Source organism: Apus apus, chromosome 8 (genome assembly GCF_020740795.1).
Source record: "Apus apus isolate bApuApu2 chromosome 8, bApuApu2.pri.cur, whole genome shotgun sequence".
Lineage (NCBI taxonomy): Eukaryota > Metazoa > Chordata > Aves > Apodiformes > Apodidae > Apus > Apus apus.
In genome coordinates this window covers 21,391,339-21,404,093 of record NC_067289.1, presented here as the reverse complement: position 1 = coordinate 21,404,093, position 12,755 = coordinate 21,391,339, and the positions used below count along the sequence as shown (strand labels likewise).

The 12,755-nt window shown below is 40.7% G+C and overlaps 1 protein-coding gene across 3 annotated transcripts in view; it reads left to right on the top strand.

Moving 5' to 3' along the window:
- The window catches only part of FNDC3B (fibronectin type III domain containing 3B), a 196,654-nt gene that overhangs the window by 97,620 nt on the left and 86,279 nt on the right, over positions 1-12,755 (top strand). For all 3 annotated transcript variants that reach the window (XM_051626737.1, XM_051626738.1, XM_051626739.1), the window contains 2 exons: positions 3,849-4,092; positions 6,646-6,933. In XM_051626737.1, the coding sequence (XP_051482697.1) occupies positions 3,849-4,092; positions 6,646-6,933 (532 nt within the window). The remainder of the gene's footprint in view (positions 1-3,848; positions 4,093-6,645; positions 6,934-12,755) is intronic.

Below are 12,755 nucleotides of genomic sequence, written 5' to 3'. Positions count from 1 at the left end.
TCCTGAAGATCTGTGTCATTCTAGATATAAAATACCCCAACATTCTTGCCAGTATTATAGATGTTCATCTGTCTCTTTTCCAGGTTCAAGGTATGGATTTAATACCAGTGTTTGTACGTGATGGATGTCAAAGATAATGATGCAAACTTGCCAGGGCTGGCGTGAACTCAGATTGGCATCATTAAGAAATTAAGTGAACAAATAAAATGTTGACATCCAAGTTCCCTGTGGATGAGCTCATTCTGTACTGTTTTCTGGTACAGATTGATTTATGAATGAAGTTTCAAATTCGTTTATGAAATTCCCAAAGTATTGGTTATGGTCCATCCAGTGGCCATGCTCCAGATGTCCTTGCTGAATCTAGCATGCTAAATTTAAGTGATCTAACAATTTTATTTTACTTTTTGGAAAGCAAGTGGAAATTAATTGCATATTACCATATTATACCCATTCAGTGAAACACGTCTGTCTTTATCCTGGGGGTGTAGTATTAAATTTCAGTGGAGAAAAATGAGAGAACATGGAGCAGTGATGTGTGTTGAATATGTGAGTTACCTCTAGTTAGACTGCATTTTCATTGCCACAGTGATGTCTTTAATGTAAAACAAATAACATTTGGAATGGTATTCTAAAATGTGGCAACTGATGGGGGAGGCAATTTTCTTGTGTATGAGTAATGTTCAGGTTCTCCTGAAAAATCATCTATCTACCTCACTCAGTAATTAAGCTCACTAAATTATGGAAAAAAAAAACCCACACAGAGCTGTGCTATAATAGATAGAGATACTTGTTCTCTGTAAATATAAACTGCTGAAATTAGTAATAGCAATTACCTTTAGTATTTCAGTTGCATCTAGAGACCTCAACAGGGATTAAGGTTTCGTTGCTTCTTGTCACTGAACTAGAGACAGTTTAGCATACAATGTGTTGTTTTCTGATGAATTGATGATCTTCACGACAGACAATTTTTAAACACATGCACAGAATTGCAGATTTAAATAGCAAAGTTTAACCTCCCTGGTAAATTATGTTATTTACATTAATGGATCAAAACTAATTTGCTCTGTCTTTTATGAATGGAAAATGTCATATCCCAGAATGGCACTACTGCTGTCTACCCACTACAAATCAAGAGATATCTACAGTCTTAACTCCTGCTGTTTTTAGAGCTATCTGATGCATATCATACAGTGGATTACCAATTGGATGATCTGTTAAGGACAGAATAGCATATATACAGATTGTACAGCTTCAGAAATCTCTCTGTGTGTGTGTGTGTATATATATATAATGCCTAGTTTAGGGAAGAAATGTTCTGTAGGATAGGGAAAGAAAGTATTTGTTGCAAGATCCCTTGTGTTTCAGTGTTCATTTGGAACATGTGAATGTGAAGGAACAAGAATGCTGTCAGCATTTGTGGCCTGGGGGGAAACAATAAAAGATATTAATATTAGTCTCTCAGCTTTTTGACAAAAGTCATTTGGAGGGCTGGCTCGTCCCCCAGTCTCTGGCTTTTGTCTCACTGCTGCTGGTATTTTATAGTCTCATCTAGCAGGATAATTTCATCAAAAGGTCTGTGAAGGGACTTAGCTTTTCTCCCTGCTCTCTAGAAGATAGCTCAGAAGTAGAAATCCTAATAATTTAAAATATGCTTTACATTATGTGCTGCTATGGGGTACAAGCTTTCTGTCTAAATCTATTCCTTAACATACTCATCTTTCAGTAGGGCACCAAATACAGATCTAGTCTGGTCTAGGTGCACTGATAAGAGCTTGTACCCACCTGCAAGACTAACGTTGTCTGAGGCTTGGACTGTTTAAAGCCATGATGAAGACTTTTCACATCAGGAGGTAGGAACTTGCCATCTCCATTAAGTTATTGCATGATCTGAGTCTCAAGAGAGTGAAGTCCAGCACTTTTGCATACAGTCTGAATAAATATGTTGGTTTTTCAAATATGTGCTAAATGGAAAAAGATTTTCCTCATTTCCAGGTGTCTTAGTGCAGGTTTGAGATCTGTCGCCATGGCAAGAGATGCTGTGGAGGTTGAGTAGAACCAGTAGCAGAGATGAGAGGCCTGAAAATGCAGCAGTTACACTGGTATGAGAGTCTGAATCTCTGAGGTTCAGCCATCTGTTAAGGACTCCTTAAAGTCTTTGAAATTTAAAGCTAGCAGATGACAAAGTGCTAGCTGAGGTTGTGACTGTAGAGGTTAGGAGTGAGTACACTGAGTTAAACAATTCCTATTCTGATTATTCAGCATAGCAAGCAGTGTTTGTTGTTTGGTTTTTTTTGTTGTTTTTTTTAATGTAACATACATGACAAGTGAGTAAATCAATTTTCTGTAGAAATTCTTCTTCTGTAGGAGGCCAGTGACTGCACAGAAATTGTCTGTGCTCACAGCCCGTAGCTACCAGGCATAAATTCATCTGACCTTAGGACACACATGGCCTAAGGAAGGAATTAGGTCAGCTAATACTCAAGAAATTTTACCTTGTGGTGACTTGCCCAGCTCATGCCTAAGGCATGGACTCATGTTTTTCTGGGGCACTTCTGGTCGTGGCTCTGAGCATGGCTGCTTAGACAGGGCTCATCTCTCTGCAGCAGGGTCAGCAGGAACAGTTGTGTGCCCGTGCTTCACTTCAGGGTATATCAGCTGGAACAAGTTTTGCTTTGGGCTTTAAACTGACACCCTAACATGAGGACAGTCACTGGAGCGTGGGGATCTGTGGCAGGTTCTGCTCTGCTGATGCTGCTTTTGGGGATAAATGACTCCAGTTAATGTTGGTAGCAACCAGCTGGGAGAGGCAGCATCTTACGACAAGTGCCCTTAGTGCATGTTCATTAACCTCATACAACACATTCATCACATACATTGTACCATCTCTGTATCATCAGTCAGTTTAGAAAACGTTAGGGTTTTAACAGCCTGCTTGTTGTATGAAACTAAATTGTGCTTCCTTCGTGCTTTCCTTTTTTTTCACAGAATCAAAGGGATAGTAATTGTTCTTACGTCGTTGTATTTTTAAGTTCCAGAAATGGCAGAAGTTGTTTTTGTTGTTTTTTTTTAATAAGCTTCGAGAAAAGCTTGGCTCTGAAGTCTGGACTGAAATCTGGCTGGTTGACTGTTCTCCAGAAATACAGCTCTGGAAAAATTATAAGCTGAAAAACTTTTCTTCAGCCTAAGCACATTTCCACCTTCCTACGTCTGTTTTTACATGCTCTGACATTTGGGGCCAAGTTATGCATATTGCAGAGTTGATTTCCGTGGATGTATAGACCAGCTCTGTAGCAGGAAAAAAAAAAACCCTTCTGCCCTATGGTATGTCTTGAACAGATAACTTTTGTGAACTTTTGAAAAGGGGTGTCAACAGCCCAGGTTCCTGCAAAGTACGTGTCTCTGTGCACACACAGCCCCTCTGCAACAGCAGTGCCAGCTGATTCCCAGGGTTGCTAACTAGTTTCTCCATGCTGCCAAGATCAGTGGTAGAAATTCTATGTGGAGAAAGTAAGGTTAGTCCCAATGACTAATCTTATTTTGGTGCTTTGTGTTCCTCCTTCAATTGTTTTACTCCCTAAATACAGGTTATTTATTCCATCTCTTACCCACATAGTTATCAGGAGCAGCAGTAAGTCTCCCGGTGATTAGTGTGGCTCTCTGAGGCTCCAAGAAAAGCCACATCACCACTATGATTACTTGTGCTGGAATTAATTTTAGAAGTGTGTTTATGAGTGCACTTAAGGACCCACCATTTTCCAATGGGAGAACAAACAGTAAACAATACTGTTTAAAAGGATGTTTGGTTCAGATGCTGCATAATGTGTTTATTTCCCTGCCTTCCCTTCCAGGTGATAGAAGACAACACTGGCGTTCGGAGGGTGGTGGTTACCCCCCAGTCTCCAGAGTGTTACCCTCCTAGTTACCCTTCAGCCATCTCTCCAACCCATCACTTACCTCCATACCTGACGCACCATCCCCATTTTATTCACAACTCGCATACAGCTTTTTATCCTCCTGTCACTGGACCTGGGGACATACCACCACAGTTTTTCCCACAGCATCATCTTCCCCCTACAATATATGGAGAACAAGGTAAGCTGAAAGGAAGGTGCTGGTATTTCACCCCTGTGTTCTGCGAGTTTTAAGGACTAGTGAAACCCAGAGTGAACATCAGTTGGAGAACTCGCAGAATGGCTTTGCCAAAATGGATGGAGCCTCCTTCTTTAATATCCAGAGCAGGAACTTGTTGGAGGGTGTAGCCATCCAGAGTGCAGCAATGCAGTACAATCCTGGGTTGCAACACTAAGTTGCAGAAACGAAGCCGATTTTAACTTAATTTGTAAATACAGTGGGGAAAAAATGTCCTGTGCTCCAAACTAGGGATGTGAGTCATGCTGGTTGCTCTTGCTGCGTCACGGTGCAGCATTGTACAGAAAACCAAGGGACAAAATGTGTCAGTCCTGGCTTGGGAAGGAGGATGGATACAAAGGGCTGCGTCCGAGCTCAGCTTGCTGCAGTCACTTCCAGTGGGAATAGCCACATACCGCTTCCTGTTGGCCATAATGTGCTTTCTGCCCCCCAGCTGTGGTTTTCCAAGAAATAACAGGCACTTTTTGTTTGTTATTCTGGTTGAGACTGTGCAGTAAGTCACTGAAAAGCATTGTCTGATACCACAGGGTAGCATGGCAACCCTAATCAGGCCATGAGTAAAGAATTGCAAGAAAAGGAGTGAAAGGGGCGTATTTGTGTCTGAACTGTGCACTGCGGTGTCCTTGCCACCCTGGAGATAAGTCTTTGTGTAATCTGAGAGAGGGCATTGACCAAAAAAGTCATTGGCAAAGCTACTTGGCCTGTTAAACATGGAAATCAGTTCAGGCTTCATGTTTTACATTGCTGCTGAACTACCTGGAGTTAAAACCCTTTGTGAAGAATATGTTTAAGCCCTATCACCAGAATTGAGGTAGAAAGAGAGGTGGGAGGGTATCTACTGAAGTTTCTGCTGACCAACAGACTTAATTTTCTAGTGAGGACCTGACCCTTGCATCTGACATTTAGCTTCATTATGCTGTGAGGGAGAAACTGGGAAGCTCAGGAAACCAGCAGGACCATATAATTGGCCAGATGCATAGGGGAGGGACCTTTCTTTTGGAAAGGGAGCAGAACATTTTGTCAGGTTACTTGACAAAGTCTTGTGTGCAAAGTGAACATAGAGCTCCCAGGTCAGTATATGTTCAATATTTCTGTAGCATGGAGATACCAAGAAACCAGTTGAACTTATAATACATTTTAAAAATCCTTGATTTCTACACTGGAATGACCTGGACTTGTAACACTGAAATAATTGAAGTGGTGAATATTGTACTGATGAGCATTAATCCACCATTTCCCATTTGCTATGCAATGGCTTCTAATTTTAATTTAAAAAGCATTTATTTGTAGCATTCTGGTTTTTGGCAGTAGTTGCTGTAAGAATGCAAATGTATAGCTAGATAAGGAGGTATGAAGGCCAATACGCACCAAAATGGCCAAGAGAGAGAATCTGGCTAGTTGAAACAACTTGGAAAACTGTAATACTTATGGATGTAGGAAAAAAATAATAGCATCTTTAATATGATGCCTTAATTTGTTAAAACTTCAGACTCAAAAGTGGAGCTCAAAAAGGAGGGTTGAAGTACAAGGAGGGGCAAAGAGAGGATTGTATTTAGTGAAGTATATGTGAAATATGCATGTAACATTTATGATATTTCTCAAACTTTTTAAAGACAGTTTTACTTACCCAAAGCTTCCACTTCATGCTGCACTTGTCTCCTTAGGCAGGCACAGTTGACACAATTGTTAAGTTTGTTTATACTGGGAAATTAAATTGCATGTAGGCAGTGATGGCAGTTTGAAACCAGGGTGACTCGGCTTAGTCTGTCCAGTCAGGCCCTGGGGAAGAAACCTCTAAATTGCTGTGAACTTAGGAAGGCTTTTTCCTAAATATCAGTTTCCCTGGATTCTTCCTTTTAAAACTGTATCCCTAAAGACTGAAGAGGAGGGGAAAACCTGTCACCCTAATTACTGTCTGTTACTTGTTCATATGTGTTCATCTGACGAGTTATAAAATCTCAAACTGCAAATGAGCACATTAAATATAATACAAAAACTTGGATCAGTCTTGCAGAAAATTTTTTTTAAGGAAAAATACCAAACTTGGTTTGTTGTACAACACATCTCCTGGAAAATCTGTCATTGTTTCATTTAGGGATGGTCAGGAATATGTTTTTTGGAAGAAATTCATAGAATGGTAGGATGGTTTAGATTGGAAGGGACCTTAAATATCATCTAGATTCAACCCCCCTGCATGGGCAGGGACACCTCCCACTAGACCAGGTTGCTCAAAGCCCCATCCAATCTGGCCTATTATTGTAGGACTTGGCGATGGTTACTTGAAATCCCAGAATATGGTTGCTTAGAGGCTTTTTATCAGCCTTTTTATATCCTATTTCTTTAAAGCTTTTCAAGAACTTTGCTTTTGCAATGCCTTGAAATAGATTTCACCTTCTTTACCAGATGTATGGAAATGAGCCTCTAGAATTTAGCAGTGACTTTATGTAATCCAGTGATTTTGTGTTCTGAGTTAACGTGGGCGAACTCTTCTTTCAGAGATCATACCACTATATGGGATGTCCAGCTATATTACCAGGGAAGATCAGTACAGCAAGCCACAGCACAAAAAACTCAAAGACAGGCAGATTGATCGCCAGAACCGGCTGAATAGTCCTCCTTCATCCATCTACAAAAGCCATCTAGGCAGCTGCACAACTGTATATAATGGTTATGCAAAGAGCCACAACGGGGCGAGCAGCGGAGGCGGCGGCGCGGCCCCAGCCGTGAAGAAACCGGAGCGCAGAGCGAGGAGCAGCCCGAAGTCCAATGAACAAGACCCACATGGTAAGGACAGTTTTATTTATTTTTAATTCCTTTTTATTGCACCTTTCTGGCTTACGACTGCCTGTGTATGGATTTAGTAACTACGCCAAAAAACATTCCCACCCACGCATAAAGACAGCGTTAATACGGTGGGAACTTTAAGGGTTGAGCTTGCTATGCTGTATTTGTTTTGTAAGATGAACTGGTTGCCTCCCCATATTTCAAGACTGTTGCCTGGTAGATGCAGCATCATTCTCTTTTTATCTGCCAGAAAGAGAAATGTTTTTTACGGGCAAGTTCTTGGTTTTATTTGGCTTTTCATACAGACATCTTGGCACTTAAAAACCTTACAGACAATTGAACTATAACCAAAACGTGACTACTGGGTATCACTACTTTGCATCTCCTAGGTAAAGGTAGTAAACTTCCTAGTGAATTTAGAAATGATTGCTGAAAAACTAAGTTCATTTATGTAAAGGTTCAATGGAAGTGTGATTAGTTGAAACGGAAGAAATTTGAGAAGGAATTGCTTAAGCTTAGTCTTTGGAATTAGTGGTCAAATACATCTGGCTACTTTTGAAATGGGTTTCTTCCAACATTCTCAGAGGCTTATCATTCAAAAAATTGAAACTTCACAGTAAAACCTTAGACCAGTCATCTAGTCAAATCTCATTTATCACAAGCCATGCTGTCCATAGCCACTTGTACTTCAAAATAACTCAGCAACGTGTTATAATCCATTACACCTTTCAGCCTTTCTCTTCTCTGTCTGTCTCTTTGCAGGACAGCTACAGCTGTAACTGGCTGAACAAATTTTTAGGTAATAAGGAAGCTTAGACACAGTGTGTTGGGTATCTGTTATGTAGTGTGTTGTGGAATCTCTTGTGTGAATTTATGCCTACAACATAGTTTTTTTCATATATATAGTGTATACTTCTTTGGCTGTGTACTTGTGAGACGTAACTGAAATAAATACTTGTGAAAAGTGACTTAAACAATAGCTGAAGAAGGAAGAAGTACTCCTGGAATGGTAAGGAGTGAAGATTTACAGCCATGCTTCAGGATCCTTAGAATTAGCAAGGAACTGTATTTGGGAATGTTTTAATCTAAGAAAATTACTCTCTGCATTTGTCTTCCTAACTATTTCTTGTGTATCAGCTTGTGCTACCTTTACTATTCTTATTTATGTTTATTTCCTTTTGCTCTAGCCTGTAATGGAATACATGAGGCATGGGGAAGCACGTGCATGAGAGACCTGGAATAAATTATAGTCTAAACTGCTAACCTGCAACCTGACTTTAGTGGGTACTCAGCCTGGGTGATAACTTTTAAAATAATCTAGATTGAATTTTAAAATGTAAGGGTTTCTTGTGATCCATGTATTTCACTAATTTTTTCTCTTGGAGTAGTCTGCTGTACTCCAGCAGAGAGCATGGGCAGTCATAACATGCTTAGAAAATCAGTGGAGTCAGAGCTATGGCCTGAGCAATCTGTCAGCCAGAGAGGGCCTAAAACTGGGAACAGCAAATGATGGAGGCTTCCCCCAAATGGGGAAAAAGTCCATTGACAGGAGACCATACAAGTTAGCATCAGTTGTCCCACTCTCCGGATAAATCCAACTCACCAATACAGCCCCAAAATAAGCTTCCACTTGATATTTCTAAGCTTTTAATTGCACCTGCTGCTTTGTGTTTACCTTCTGTGTTGTTTAATTATTTGGGAATTTATTGATTGGTACCTGAAGAACATGGCCATACAGGTAATTGAGGTGAGAGTTAAAAGCAATCTGGGAACAGCTGATAATTCTGATTCATGCTGCTAAGATGACTGTGTGTTTACGATAGCCAAGAAGTAGAAAGTCTTGAAAGCAACAAGCAGCAAAGCTGCTTTTGAGCTTTTTTGTGGATGTGTATTGATTCAAGCCGGCTAATAGTTAAAAATTCAATGGTGCTGTGTGGCTGCTTCCAAACTTGCAGAGTAGCCTGGAAAAACTATAATGTATGTATATATAGTATGTAGAAAATAAGAATCTTTATTTAGAAATCTGCTTAGCCAAAGAGCTCCTAAGAGGCAAGTAGGAATGTGTAAATTTAGGTGAGGGAGAACTGGAGCTGCGTGCAATTTCTTAATCAGGATTGTGATGAGGTTTGTAGTGTATCATTTAATACCTGGTTGTGTGTCTGTGTGCTGAGGGAGCTGGCGTGCTTCCTTGGGGTGTTTGGCTGTGGGAGCAATCCCGTGAGCCAGCTCCTGGCGAGCTGCCGGCACCGAAGCCGTTGTGCTCCTTGCCAAGGAGCGGGGCTTTAGGAGCCCGGGACACACTGGAGCAGACACACACGTCCCAAATTTTGGTTGCCGCAGGAGCAGCGTTCATCAGTGGACAGTGCTACAGCTTGTCACAGGGATGGCTTTCCTGAGGGACTGGGCTTTGGGGAAGCAAAGCCTTGCTTTGGAAGCTGCCTTGCGCTGGGAGCGTGGGGAGGAGCTGGCAGAGGGCGTCTCGCCCAGCGCTGGGTGGGTCTGAGCTGAGACCCATGCTGGTGGTCTGAGCTGACTCTTTGAAAGGCAGTTTGAGGGCCTGCTTAATCAGTAGAGGAATAAGATCTTCATGGTGGCATCTGTGACAGGGAAATGTTGTTCTCTTCCTTGTTTCTCTGTAGTAATTTCTTTGAGGGCTGTGTTGCTCCATACTGAGCATCTCCAAGCGGTCTGTGCTCCAGCTGCACTGAGGCTATTCCAGAGAAATACTGAAGAAAATGCTCAGTGTACAACTCTGGGTTTGTTGTGTTGTTTTTTTTTTCTTGAAAAGGTATGGCATAAATCACAGAACTTGAGATTCTGAAGTTAACAATGTACTTTTCCATCAAAAGATACACTAATTTCATGTATCATGCCCAGGACATTGGAGTAGGTGCTCAAGGAAAATTCTGCCATGTGTCAGTAACTTACAGCCTCCTGCCAATATTAACAGAATCAGTGGTTTTCTGAAAAGCAGATTCAGCTCTGGGGGATGAAATGGGATTATATAGCATCATCAGTAGTACTAAAACAAAGTAAATGAATTACTCTGGATTACTTATGGTTCAGTCACCTCTACAATTGTGAATCCAGCATATGCTTTTCCCTGCCACTCTGTACAGCATGATGGTACATTAAAAATAAGTTGGTGCTTCTGTTATGCACTCTTATCTCAGGCTGGCTGTGTAGCACAGAGTCAGGACCTCATTTTAGTAGGGAAATGACAGTTTCAGTAATTTTAAGTGCATTTCCTCTGACATTGACAGGATTGTGATTTTATGTTGGGAGGTGCACTTGTGTGTGCAGATTTCTAGTTATAATCGGAATAGACCATTTTAAGGGAAAAAAAATGAAAATGATGGCTTGTAATTGCCTGAAAGGTTAGCAGTTATTGCTGTGGTAGGATGGATGGATGCTGTGTTATACTAACAGAAGGCTTGGAGGTATGTTGCAGGGATTCTGATCTAAAATCCATACTGTAGCCTTTCTGCAGAGCTGTTTTAAAAACTGAATGGGAGAGGAAGGATCAAGGTTGGGTTTTTGGTTATGTGGCCTTTTTTTTTTTTTAATAAAGAGGCCTTGCCATGTAAAAGGATCTGTAAGCGGAAATCCTGTCCCATTCATGCTGTCCTTTATGCATTTGAGTCTGAGTCACTTCCTTCTCATGCAGTCAGTGGTTCATTTCTTGTAGTGATCGGGTACTTTGAGAAGTTTTGTGTGGTTTTATGTGCTGTGGGAACATGAGCTGTTTTGAGCATTCTTAGAGTGCTTTCACCTGCTTCCTAATAAAATATCTTGTTTTCTTCAAATCAGATGAAACGTTTATTTTTTTTAATCCTCACTAAAGTTTGGAGAACCTGAAGTAGTCAAAGCTAAAAGACTTGAAATGGATACATGTGGAAAGTGGGAGGTGGATTGTTCTGTGCATCCTGTCCAGGAGCTGGGTGGGTGCTGGGAACTGGGTGCCAGAATAAACAGACCTAGCCTGGGCAGGGAGGCAGCTCCAGGGGATTGCATACACCTTTCTGTAAATTCCCTAAATAATATTTTTTGTGGTGTTTCAAGAAGATTTGGCCCTACTAAGTCAGAGCAGGGGCCCATTTAGCCCAGTGGTCTCTTCAGCAGCTGTGGTGAGAATGGAGATGCTGCTGGGGGATGAACCAGCAAGCCCAGCCCTGTCCTGCTCTGGGCTCCTCCACCAGCATCCAGCCCTCCTGGCATGACAAAGGGTCTAGTCCTGCCTGGTCCTTTGGACACCTACTTCTTGGCCTGTTGCCTGTGGACTTGTCTAACTCTTTCTTGAAAAGCAGATGTGCTGCCCAAAGTGAGCAAAGCTGACTTGGTGTCTGCTTTACTTCTCAGAGCTGCTGGTTTCTTGCAGTTGAAGTTGGCATGCATTAGGTACGAAGAGAAAAATATTTTAATTATTTAATAGTTCAAAGAGTTGTTGTAGACTATAGATAGATCATGAATTTCTGTAATACTGTTGTCTTACATGTACAACCAGCTTAAAAACTCAAAGAATTTGCTTTCCTACTGGTGAGGTTTGTAAATCTGATTTTGTGCACTGATGCAGCCTTCAGGTGTTCCAAAGGTGAAAGCCATTCCCTCAGACACCTCATATTCCTGCCTGAATTGCTGATGGGCATTCCTCAGGAGATACAGCTGACTCTGTGTGCTGATTTCTTTGAGGTGAATTGTATTAGGAACACATGGAAAATGGGCCTAACAAGAGAACTTCCTACCCGTGGTGGTTTTAATTTGAAAACATTTTAGAAGTGCTGAACTCAGCAAACCAGAAGGTCTGAGATGAAGAAGTACATTTGACTGGTGTGGCCTGGGCTGGTGCTGGCAACAATTAATACCAGCATGTGTCCTGAGCTTTGGGGGATACATTCTGAAAGCAGGTAATGTGTGATGCAGAGTGGGTAACGATGTAGAAAAAACTAGAGCTGAGACTTTCTTGATGCTGCCCTAACCTGTTCTCCCTCTATTCTTTATAATATTTATATCTAGCAAAAGTGTTGTAAGTTTTTTTTGTTTGGTTGTTTTGTTTGGTTTTTTTTTTTAGTTTGTTTTGTTTTTATTGTTTCAAGTTTTCTGAATCCAGAGCTTGTGAATTAAAGGGAAATTGAGTGAAGTGTGATTCACTGCAGACAGGAACCAGATGAAGTTCCTCTACTTACTCATTATAGATCCTGTAAATTCTTTTCTATTTTAGTCTTGAATCTGTTTTGCAAGCTTATTGCGCCATGTATTTATCTGGACCTGTATATCCTATGGATTTGAAAGCTTGAAGGAGTAGTTTCATCACTTTTGGTCCATATAAGCAGAAAGGCTGAGAAACTCTATAGCAATATATGTCATTTGTATGGTCTTTTAGCCAAGAACTGATGAATTGGTACATACTAGTAAAGACCTTTGTTGTACTGATGTAGAAACAGTCTGCAGACAAAATTGGTTCTAAATGGTTCTTCTGCTGACATACAAATACCCCTGCCTAAGTGCAGCTTCCTTCATTTCCCTAAATGTGTTTGTTTACATAAAATAAGGGGATTTAACAAGATTGTTTCCTGAAGACAACTCGTCAAAACTGACATAGTGATTTTATTAGCAACACGGAAAAAATACATTCTGAAGACTGTAATATATCTGTCAGGATATATGAATTTCAGTATTATACCAAGTAATGAAATGTGAAACATAATATTTACTGGAAACAGAGACATGTTGAATCTTGTGAGTATAGATCAGCATCACATATGAAATCTGAATAGTATTACTGTTCCTACTGCATTTTTTTAAATAGTTTCAGCAAGTAATAC